Below are 12,570 nucleotides of genomic sequence, written 5' to 3'. Positions count from 1 at the left end.
CCCCACCAACCCTACCTACTTCTGTGTCACAGAGAGAATGACTTGAAACATCCTTCAGCATTGATGATTTCTACAGTAATTGCAATAGCTGAGGAAATTACCTGGAAATCTTCAGGTGCTTGACAGGCAATCAGAAAATTCTGACAGTATTAAAATTGCATTATATACATCTAAAAGTATGTCCTCACCTGAACACTGATTTTTTGTTATTTCATCTCAAAGTACATATTGTAGAAAGGGTCCAGAAAGGAAAAATAGCATTAAGACAGACATGGAAACCCCTATTTCATATGTGTAGTTTCAAAAGAACTCAAAGTTACTATGACATAAGTATGCAAAAACTTGCATGGTAAAGGTGCCAGTCACACACACAGATTAGCTTTGAAGAGAAATCAAAATAAATGCTTACACATTGTACTGTTAGCTTCTAGAGATCACTGCCACAAAGAGCCATTATAAAAAAAAAAAGCTTGGAAACGTTTAAGAGGGACAAGTTTATTATGCGGATAACAAAATACTATCTAAAGTTCAAGTAGTTGCAGTTCACATTTGGAAGGAGTATTAATTTTTATGCTCTGAAGTACATTGCCACTAAGTTTAAGTTTAGGAAAAAATCTTGAATGCATATTTTTACGAAATTATCAATGATCAGATGTTCAAAATTATCCATAACTCTCCAGCATTTAACAAATTATCACTTGTTACTGCTATTTCTTTAAAAATGCTTTTTTCATTAGATGTAAAGAAATTAAGACTGGGCTGTTACAAACAGATTGGAAACCCACATTCAAAGCTTATAAGCTTTGTTGAACTGTACCATCACAGTATTTACCAGAAAGAATTTCACAACAGGACCAAGCCAGGTACCCTAAAACAATAAGAATTTTCACCTATGCAAAAATTAAGGGCTACTTTTAAATGACACAACAGACTGAAAAAAAAAATAACCAAAGAACCACAAGAAATTGCTCATGAGAAGGAAAACATGTAATGTTTCTTTTTGGTCACATCTGTGATGTAGAAAAAGTGTTTCCACCTGAGTTGTTATTGAATCTGCAAGGTTGCTCATGGGTCAGGCGGTCAGGGCGCCCACCAAAGCAGTAGGTAACGTAACAACCCTTAGCTTGCCAACAGATTTTTATTCACTCATGAGAAAAGCCGTGTGGTCCCTGCTAGACAGAGGTTGTTGGGTCACAAGTAATTTTCCTGAGTCAAATTCTGCTCTAAGATCAATGTGTCAGGCACCAGCCATATATATATATACACATATATATATATATATATATATATTTGCCCATATATACCAAAAAGGGGCAAGTTATTGCTAAGTAAAACAAATTACTTAAAACATTCCACAGTTTTTCCGGGGAAGATTCGTATATTGAGCAAAGAATGGAATTTGCAAAACCTCTAATAGTGAACCCCACACAAGTGCTACTGAGGTACTCAGAATTGCAAACTGAATTCTCTTAATTAAATTAACAAACTTCATTTGTCTGAAGAGATTAATCTGCTTAGAGCCTAAGTGATAATACTTTTCTCAAACAGTAGCTGAACTATTTTTGTGTGGTGGTTTGGGTTTTTTTAACAGATGACTGGAGGCAGGACATCAAAGGATAAACATTTCTCCAGCTGTGGATATACTGGCTTTTATCAGCATGGTCATCACAACTAGATTCACAGTGAGCAACTTTCCCACAATGGCAGGCATAATTACATTTTTACTTTCTTACACACAAACACCCCCCCACACCTTTACAAAGAATCACTGCACAGCCCTATTCCTAGTCTGGTCAACTTCAGTATTTTTATAGCTTTGCGCTGTATGGTCTTACATGATATGGAATAAAGCAAATCAAACACGTAATTTCATTTCATTTTTGATACTGAGAAGAAGCACCTCGCTAAGGTTCTTATGAAAGATTAAGTCAGGTGAAGAACAGCTTGGCAAATATTGCCAAGAGGACAGCAGTTCCTTTCTGTCCACCTGCAGTCATTTATTGTTGAAGAGTTCAGAGATGGATGAGGAGTGCCTCAATGTAAACAAATTCCACACATAGAAGCCATGAAAATACATGTACTGATTTTGGCAGCAGATATCCACTGTGAACATCTAGGCATTTGAATCTATGGAAAAGGAATGGAAAGGTATGCCATTTTTTATTTCAGGAGATAACACTAGGTAAAACTCCCAGGGCTTAGGGAAACTAGGCTAAGGTGTTTACAGGCTACAACTAAAAAGATATTCAGGCAAGAAACCTCCTTCTTAAACTAATTAAGTTTGAAATCAAAGAAAGAAGTATGCACCTACATGCTTTTCTGTATCTGGTTGAGATGATTTAGAAATCTACACATAACATCCAAGGTGCACCAGGGATTTGAAAGATTAAATCTCAATTAAGATGAAAAAGGATTTAGATGATTTTGGAAATTCTACTCTTTGCTTTTTATTTTTTACCAGATAATGGCATATGTCAATAAGTGTATCAATAGAAGAAGCTACGTTTTGTACAAATTTTGATTGGAAATTATTTAAAGTAGACTTAAAAACTACTACTGTAAACAAATACCTGGCTAATATATTTTGTTATATGGCAACAATAATTAGCAATGTCCTTCAGAAAACACTATATGGACGTACCCTAAACTCACACAATTTAAAATAAATCAGAATTCAAAATAGTAAAAGGCATTTGTAAAGCTTTTACCGTAATTTCATAAGTTGTTCCAGGGTTAAGACTGGTAAGAAGAACTTCCAAACTATCTGGCTTTGTTGTGACCTGTGTATAAGCTGTTTGCATCCATGGGCAGACCTCTTTATATTTAACAATATAGGAGAGAATTCTCCCATTTGGATGCAGTGGCGTATTCCATGACAGAAGAATCCCAGCAGAACCCACTCTTTCACCTGCAAGGAACACAGGGGGCCCAGGATCTAAAAAAAAAAAAAAATTGTGGGGGGTTTTTTTATATATATATACACACACATAGAAAACAGTTTTTAATTAAGTTCCCACATAATGGAGACACCTTCACAGCTTCTATAAAGAAATTAAATCATCTACCAGCATAAACCAGTAAAACTACTGAAAACTAATGTACTGTTAAATAAAAAACTTTTTTGCTGGCTAGAGTCCTGTTACAAAAATGATTAAATGAATTTTGGAACACCAGGAACATTATTCTACAAGAATGTAAAATATGTAATGCTCAAGACCTTCACAGACAAAACAGAGTTTAATGCCAATTTAATATTTGAGATATTCTAGCATGCTTAATTTCAGCTCCTTTCGCTAAAACCATTCAATACTAAACTGCACTCTTACAAAAACACATCTGATAAGGCTACATTTTTTTGAAATGTCTCTGAAGTCTACCACTATACATATAAATTGGGGTATGAATGTACATGACACAATAGCAAATTTTTCAAATGCTTATAAATTGTTCTCCTTTAAGTCTTTTTCTTCTTGTCTTTTTTAAATTTTTTATATTGCCAAGCTGATGGATGAATACAACTACAACTCACAACCAGGGCTGCTTCTTAAAAATATCTGATAGAGAAACTCTCATACTCTCATAGAACACCTGTATTTTTAATGGCTAATGAAAAAAAAAAAAAAAAAAAGAAGATTGTTTAAAACTGATTATAATTTCTCAGATACTATTGTGCATATAATACACACAAAAAAGCACAGTTAAAAAAATCAACAAGATTTCATCAGTCATTATTAACTCACTTGTCACGTTTGTTGTCACTGTTCTACTCGCAGGTAAACTGTAGACTGAAGAAGAAACCGCAGAAACTGTAACATTGTATGTTGTTCCAGGAGTAGTATTAGAAAAATCAGCCTGAAATAGGACGTAGATTTATATAAGTCTTTTACCAAGAACATCAAAATGAAAAAAAAAAACCAACAAAAGTTTAAGCATTGCATTACTGAAAGTGATCTATTAATAAGCTTTTAGAAATACACAATATTTACAATAGTAAAAATAGTAGTTTATATCTGTTATCTACAGTACAGTATTTTGCCATCTTATTTAACTATCCTCCATAAGATTTGTATAACATTCAGTATTAAAGAACAACAAAATTAACAATTTTATCTCCTATCAGTGTATCTATAGAGGTTTTTCTGTATCATCCTTATCAAAGCAAATATGAAGCATTATAAAATTCCTTTTTGAAAGAATAAACACAAAAGCAGCCTAAAAAACCTACAGGTTTTTGATGCTTAAGCTAACCCCATCTTTTGAAATAAACATAATTAACAACTTTTTAGCAAGCATTTATATAAAATACCTGTATATTTGCAGTTCCAATAAAGAACAAAAGCAAAACAACCAGAACAACCATTATTTCTGTTAATATTATTATATTTTCAGACAGCAGAATCAAAAAGTGCTCCTATTTCTTTTTGATGGCTTAGCAGTGAAATGTTGCCTGCATTAATGATTTAAGCACAGATCCTCCTGGCAAGTGCACAATTAATGAGTCTGTATTACTCAATAGCTCTGCCCTTCCTTTGTTAAACTATTCATGAACCCTTGGATGACTGGCTGTATCCTTCTAGCAGACTTAAAAAAAAAAGTAAATTCACTACCTGCTCTTAGGTAACAAACTCTGGATGCTGAAATTTGCTCTCACCAATTTTTCGTTAATACCTTCATATTAATATTTGCATTAAATAGCTAAGGAGGCAAGCTTGGATTCCTCATCAGCACAGTGCATAAGGAAAAGCTGGCCATGCAAGTCCTGTAATAAAAGCACATACTTGATACTCTCTAACTCCAAGATCTAGGATAACAACAGAACCATGATCAGGAATAAGATCCACATGAAATCTGTCTACATGTCCATACTGTAGTCTCCAATACAGTGAAAAAGAATATGATGAAACATTGAAGAACTTAAGTCCTTCTGGCTTTGCAGGTTCTGAAAGAGAATTGTGGAATAAAAGACATTAACTTAAATAACCCCCTTTACAAATATATTAGTAGTTACAACCAAATGTAAAAGCATCTAAGAACAGCTTGCTTGCTATATGAGGCTAATTGCTTATTAGCCAGGATACAGCATTGTATTATACTACAGTTGCTATACTACCTCTGAGACTTGGTTGACAATCTCCCAACTATACTGTGCCAACACCCCCATTCCAGAGAGGAAGCTCAAGCTTCTCTGCTGTGTTCAGTTAACAAAGAATCCCTGCACAGTCCTGGTGTTTCTGGTGTCCTCAACTTCAAAGTTAGCACTGCCACTGTCGTAACTAGTGCTACTGTTGAAATTCAAGATACAGCTGGTGCTTGTTCTGTTGCTAGCCATAGGGTTGTTAACTCTTTTATACTTTTCATATATTTGGAATCCCAGTAATTCCATGAAGTCTAGTTAGTTAAGTCCATGAAATTTGGATGTTTTACTCCTTTTATTAACGCCAAGTTTCCACCTACTCCTGTCACACCATCTCACCTTCTTCTGCCTTTAAATGCACCTTTAAATCTTTATCATCCACTTTGAGCCTCATAATGAACCAGATTTTAGCGTCCTCAATAAGTCTTCAGAATTCAGACTAAATCTTCTAGTACTTTTTATACACTAATATCATACTGTGCAGTCTGAATATCATGTCACTTCCATCCTGAAAGAGCTCCATTCCTTTCTTATTTACTGTAAATCTGCTTAGATTATGCATGTTTCATGAACTCTTTACACTGACTATTCAAAGTTGCAGAATTGCTTCAGATTACTCCAGTTTTGCCATCAAATAATCTATCTGAAATATTAATATATCCAAATATTACCTTTAGATGTTATATTCAGTCTGCATGTGTCTTATATGTATGATTTTTAACTTGTTGCTTTATTTTAATACTAACAGAACAAAAAAAATAATCAATAATATATGTGGAGGTGTGCAAGTGTAACTGAGAGCATAATTTCTTCCTTTTAGTATACTTTTATAAATTTCAAGTCCTACTGCTATCATCAGTACTATTATTCCCATGGATCTCAAATTCCTTTAAAGCTGGATTTTACGCTTATAGGTCTTTTTATGAAGACCATGATTAATCTCTGAGTACAGTTATGACAATTCTTAAATCATCTCTTTACCTCAGTTGAATAACTTCTGACTCAGCAGTGGAAGAGAACATAAAAATGTCCTCCTGGAAAGAGAAATTTAGTCCCATGAAGCTAATGCTCGGAAGATTATTGTGCCATGACTGAGAATTACCCTTCTCACTGACGCTGAAAAAAAGCCTCAGTTCTACTCTTCCGCAAATTTAACCACGTCATCAGGGAGTGCATATGTGCGTGTGGTTCACTCGGGCCTCATTGCACCTGCTCTTCCACAGTCCTCCTCTGTTTCATGCACATGCATGCACGCTTCTTACCAGCAGTGGTCAGCATATTTGTATAAAGTACACAGCCAGTATATTTGTGTAAAGCATAATCAGAACAATTTGCTGTAAATTTCACAATTTCACCTACAAAAATACTACTTAGTATCTGCAATGTATATTCTGAGTGGACTGAAAATTAGTTGAGTAGATACATCAGTGAATATGCAGTGCAAAATACAGCATGATAATTTTTACAAAAATTAACCATTATAAACCAGCAGGCTCGGCATCACAATGTAATCTCTACACATTTAAGTAAAAGGAAGCACAATTAGGCCAACCAAACTGACTTAAATCTTACCTGCATTAGAAAAAAAAATTAATTGCAATTAAAGTATTATAGCATTGCAGTCCTAATTTAAAAGGCATACAAGATTTTTTTCTTATTAATTTTACCCTCAAGACATTACCTCAAAACAAATGTAACGATTTTCACCCCTACATCACTTTATTTTAAAGGCTCTCTTTGACCTCTTGCTTCAGTCCCAGTGACTAAGGCAGAAGCACCAACAGTTTGTCAAGCACTGATCCCAAAAGCAGACATACAAATGTCATGACATTTGGTCAAAGTAGTCAGTCAATGACAACTTCCAACACTTCTCAGGTCTCTCTCATACCACCATGTCATTGCCACAAAAAGCCCTGTAAAAGGTAGTATATGAAAGTAGTAAGAGAAATGGGTTGAGGTAGCTCTGGTGCATCTTTCTGCTCTTTAACTTACATCTTTCATTTCATTCATTTTCATAAATGTTATTACATTACAGTAAACTGCAGACACCTGTGTCAAGATTGAGATTTTACCTCACTAAGTTTTAATCACAAATCTACTAAGAAACAATCCTTGAATGTAGTTAACAACCTAAAACCTTAACTCTACAGACATTTGTAAACCTGTTTAACTTCACTCACTGCAAAAAACCTACTGAAATCAGATAAAGTAAAACTCAGCTCATTTGTAACTCTTTGCAGGATAAGACCTGAAAAATAATGAAAACACGAAAAATGATCAAAAGAAATGCATCACAGCTAAAGGAATTATGTTTCTAGTAGCTTATCACTAGATGCAGGTTGACTAGGGTATAAGTAATGTATGTACACAACCACATGCAAGATCTCTTGAAATTCCAATGTTTTTCTACAAAGCAAGATGTACAAAGCTAAATGTGCACTGTTATTGACAGCTACCATTCACTGGTGAGGAGAGAAAGCAAGAAACCACACAGACCTGTTACAATTTCAATGAAAGCTGAAGCTCCTTCAATATTTCCTCTTAGTCTTTGCAGTGTGAAGTTATAAACGCCCCCAGCAGTCAGGCCTGTAACACTGAAGTCAGTGAGTGCTTCTGGTATTCTGAACTTTTTTATAAAGGTGTTGTTCAATAAAGATGCTTTATAAGAAGTGAAGTTTGTCTTAGTTGGATTCCACACTAAAGTTGCAGAGGAAGTATTTACCATTTTTAATGCCAGACCGCATATCCCAGCTGGTTCTACAGTAAAAATTATTCAGAATAATAAAGAAAACTTTAATGCACAGTCCTTAGAATATAAGAAGAGTACCATCTTTTAAAAATAAATGGTTTTTATTTAAATGATTTGAGGGTTCACAGCATCATGAAATATTCATACAAATTTTAGAAGTATGTTTGCATGGATATACAGTAAACAGTGCCATTATGCTGCACAGGGTAAAACTTGGGGATGCACCTCCTTTGTGCACTATGTAATTTATGGAAGAAAATTCCAGACTTATCTGATCTTCTGTAAGAACAGTGACATTGCTCACTGGTGAAACAGAATGAGAGTGCAACACTTTGTAAACAGAAGCAGAGATTTTATTCGTTAAAAGTTTTCTAAAATACATCATAGGCCATGTAATTTTAGAAAATTGTTCTGCTCACTTAGAGATACAGTAAAACACATAGTCTCAGTGATTATCCCTTTTTTCCTTTTAAAATATTTCTTTTGGTTATATTAAGATTCCTAAAATAACAGATAATTATTTACAAATAGCACCTCCATTAATCTGTGCAGCACAGCTGCAGTTAGAAAAGAAAAATGTTTCAATTCCTCCTAAAAAAATGAATCTTCCAGATTATTGATTTATCTTGCTTGAAGTTTTCTAAAAAATAGTAATTAGCATAATCCCACTAAGGGCTGGATTATTCAGCACAAAAAAAATCCTAAAGATTTGCCATTAAAATGATGGAGAAAACTCTCCATAATCTAGCCATACGCAATACTCTTGAAAATATTTCCTTGAAGGATAAAAAGCACCATCAGGACCACAATGATGCACTTCTCATTAACAAGAATCTGCAGGACTAGATCTGTTTTTTTTCAGAGACTCACTTATCTTTGAATAACTAAGTGCAGAGCCTCCTTGACTATTAACTGGGTTAAGCAGTTATATTCCAAACAAACCACAGAAAATCCATCAAAGAGGGGAGGAGGTCTATGACATGCATGTGTATAAATCTGCAAGTTGATTTATTTTCTGATTACGTTTATCTGCTCTGGCAGTCCAGAATCCAATATAAATCTATTTCTTCAAATCTCTGTCACAAACAAACTCTTCTTATGCTGTATCACAGAGGCATTGGAAAATCCATGTTTGCTCAGAGACAGAAAATGAGTGCAAGATACAGGTTAATCTTCTGGATCTTGTTAAGCTATCTGAAGCACAATTCCTCTTACTTTTTTAAGCATTCTGTGGCCTTGTACAGGAGCAATCCTCCAATCTTAGACCATGAGCTTGCAAGAATTTAAGAGGTGCAGAAACAATTGTAAACCAAATGCAAGGTGATTCTTCAAGTATAGGATGCTATTCTTGCAAGATCTTAATTCTGCTAGAGCTGGAAGAATTTTATGAGTCCACCTCTCTTTTCAAACAGGTATCTGCAACTATGGCTACACTACTCAACCTCAACCCAGTGAGTTACATACAAGGCTCCTGTTTAAACAACTATCACAAGAGGAAGTGGAACTTGCCCCCCAAAATTAGAGTTTCATTTTGAACTGTGTGACCCTTTTGAATCACTTACATTCAATGATTTAAATGTCTCTGAACATTTGCTGTTTTTCAAAAAGAAAAAGACGAGTTATAAGGTATTTCCTTACTTGTGATGACTTTTTTCTCCACAGCCACAGAGGAATCCAAGCCTTTAACTGTCCTTAACTGAAAAAAGTATTCTGTCCCAGGGGCCAGATTTTTCACTACAGCTCTGCTTTCATAAACAGTTCTGGTAAGCAGCTTTTCATTATTCATCAGACAATATGAAAGCTATGGAAGAAAAATAATTTCTTATATCAGACTGTTTCACTTCATAAAAGTAATGTTCAAAGATTCCAACTGTCTATATAAAAATATTTACAATATTTTCCACATTTTAAAGACAAAAAAACCCTAATCAAGAATATGGCTTAAGCTTTGTATTATGTTCCACAACGTTGGTCCACTACTTACTCTAAGATTCCTTAATAGCCCAGTGGTGAAAGAAGCGACTTTAATCTTTAAAAGTAGATGGAAGAAGCAAAGTTAAGTCATGGCTTACTGGTGACATGTTTTGCTCTTGGAGGAAGCATAATAAAGTGTACTCTGACTGCTCAGTCACACAGCTGTACTGATGAGCTGTACAATTAACTACAAGATAGAAAGAATGAGAATAGCCGAGGGGTAGAAGAGCAGCCTAAGGATTAAACAACAGAATGAGATTATTTATTTTAATTCTAAAATGGAGACACTTCCAAAATTTCTGTACCTTTCTGGCAAAAAAACCCAAATCCAAAACCAAAACCAACAAACCAAACCAAACCAACCAAAAAACACCCATGCACTATTCAGAGCTGAGATTCTGAAAACAGTCCCAAGGAATCAGCCACTTAACTCTGCTCACTGGTATACCGTGAAAACTCACTTGTTTAGAGAATAAAAGTGCTGGAGATACCAAGTAACTGAAATTTGGGCAGCTAACTCCTAGAGACTGTGAAGATTCCTTCTGACCTAAGGTGAGAAAAAAATTCCTGTGATAGTCCTTTCTGTGGACATAGAAGACTGTTACTGCAGACTGTTTCATATCTGCAGTAGTGAAAGGCAAGATGCACACTGTGTCTGCCCTGCAGAGGAGGGCTCTAGACAAGCATCTCCAGCACACACACATGGGTTTCTCAGGCATGGCAGTTAGTACTAAGAGATGAAGAAGTCTGCAACTGCCTACATCAGTGTGTACTGTACTGCCACCGGTTATTTCTTCCAACAGAAGGGGGATATTCTACATATGGCAGTGACCTGAAAGCGCTTTGTTCAGCTGCTATTCATCTGGGGAGGAATGATCCAATTCCCCTCGGTATATTTTACCAGCACAATACCTGTTAATACACACTAAATCTTGGAGACTGTCATCACCTTATTAGAATTACAGCACTGCAAAATGCTAGAAGCAAAGCTATAGATTAAAGATTTACATCTAGTATAAACAAGTTAGGAAAGTACCTTTTGTGCACTCTTCGCTCTACGAACTATAATATATTGCATAGAAAGTTGGTGAGCTAGGATAATTAATTTTAAATGGTTAGTAAAATGATCCCTTTTATGCAGGTGCACCTTACTAAGCAACCAGTCTACTGAAGCCTGTCTCATTAAAGATTTAAAGATAAGCTCATTTATTCAGACAAAGAACTGTCTAATGTGGCTGCTTGTTTATGAGATGCTGAACAATAACACTGTGCCATAAAGATCAATATTACAGATGACAATTACTTTCCACAGGATGGTAAAAATAACCTGACCACATACAAAAGTATATCTGAACTGGTTCAAAACATGAACAAAAGAATTTAATTTAATTTTAAAATTTGTAAAAATACTCCCAGATACATCAGCAAATTGTGCTGGGGTATGTTAAGTGGCTACCCTTATTCATTCAGATCAATGCAGTTTTACACTAATGAAGCGAGAAGAAATGTCAAAAAACTATACTAATTCTCAGATTTCAAGTTTTAGATAAGGATATAATCGAACTCATGGGGAAGGGGAAAGAAAAGCATTGGACACTGTAATATTGGAGTATAAACTGTGTGAGACCGTTAAAGCAAAATACTTTGTCTCATGGTAGTGCTACATACTAAAGAATATCCTAGTCAAGTAAGTTAACCGTACAAGACTACACCTTGAAATGTTTATTGATTTAAATGACATGTTTAAAGAACAGTTTACTATCATGAAGTTTTACTGACTGCATGACCGTGTTCATATAGTGACTGCGAAATGCAAAGGATAATACAAGACAGACTGCAAGAGACAGGATAGAAAAGAGAGACTGGTTGAATGTTGTAGTGAAACATGATCCACAGAGGAAGTATTTAGATGTCATAGTGGATTGTTTCTGACCAGAGAACTGAAAGAACAAAAATAACTGTAGATTCTGTGCTAATCATTGCAAAGGATATGGTTGAAACTACAAATGCTGAAGAGCCACTCTGTAATATCAACCATGAAATATTAGTACTCAGCTTCTTTGTAAGTATAAAAATAAAAAGTCCGGCATAGTGACATTTAATTAGAAAAGGAGAAATACTTAAAAATGATCAAGCAAATTAAAAGGAAATTATGAGGAGGACCCGAAAGTGTCATTGTACAAAAAACATTGAAATGCAACTTTAATACATCATACACCGCTCAAAAAGTTTGTAGGGGGAATGTAGAAACATCAAACCCATTTCAACAGTAAAGATGATTACTTTAAGAAAAGATATCCTTAAAAACTGAAGATCATGTCAAAACAAGAAAAATAAAAACTATAAACTTGTCTAATTCATGCAAGATAAATTAAGAAGCACAGACAAGCATGGCAGAGCAGAAATACAGGTCAGCAGGCCAAGAGAGACTGAAGAGCAAATTTAAAATTATATAACAACTAATGAAAATAATAATTTAAACACACAATAAGCCTATCTGGGTGTTGGGGAGGCCAATAGCTGACCAAAGTACAAAGGGAGCACTCAGTATAGACAAGCCCAAGCCCATGTGAAAAATAGTAACTGAATTATTTGTTTCAATGGTCAAGGATGTTCCCACAGCAGAATCATTTTAAATGAAGTATGAATTTTAAGTGAAACTGAGTAGTCTCAAATTGAAATGTCCACAGAAGAGGTTTTTTTAAAAGTCTGA

General features: G+C 34.9%; 1 protein-coding gene across 4 annotated transcripts in view; it reads right to left on the bottom strand.

Annotated features, from left to right (window-relative positions):
• Positions 1-12,570, bottom strand: part of PTPRQ (protein tyrosine phosphatase receptor type Q) — a 146,964-nt gene that overhangs the window by 111,152 nt on the left and 23,242 nt on the right. For all 4 annotated transcript variants that reach the window (XM_074870661.1, XM_074870663.1, XM_074870665.1 and 1 more), the window contains exons 16-20: positions 9,522-9,684; positions 7,631-7,891; positions 4,779-4,939; positions 3,741-3,852; positions 2,709-2,935 (exon numbers count right to left, since the gene is read on the bottom strand). In XM_074870661.1, coding sequence (XP_074726762.1) covers positions 2,709-2,935; positions 3,741-3,852; positions 4,779-4,939; positions 7,631-7,891; positions 9,522-9,684 — 924 coding nt within the window. The remainder of the gene's footprint in view (positions 1-2,708; positions 2,936-3,740; positions 3,853-4,778; positions 4,940-7,630; positions 7,892-9,521; positions 9,685-12,570) is intronic.

The sequence above is a fragment of the Strix uralensis genome, chromosome 5 (assembly GCF_047716275.1).
Source record: "Strix uralensis isolate ZFMK-TIS-50842 chromosome 5, bStrUra1, whole genome shotgun sequence".
Lineage (NCBI taxonomy): Eukaryota > Metazoa > Chordata > Aves > Strigiformes > Strigidae > Strix > Strix uralensis.
The sequence above is the reverse complement of the archived record's forward strand: the minus strand, read 5'-3'. Positions and strand labels throughout refer to the sequence as shown.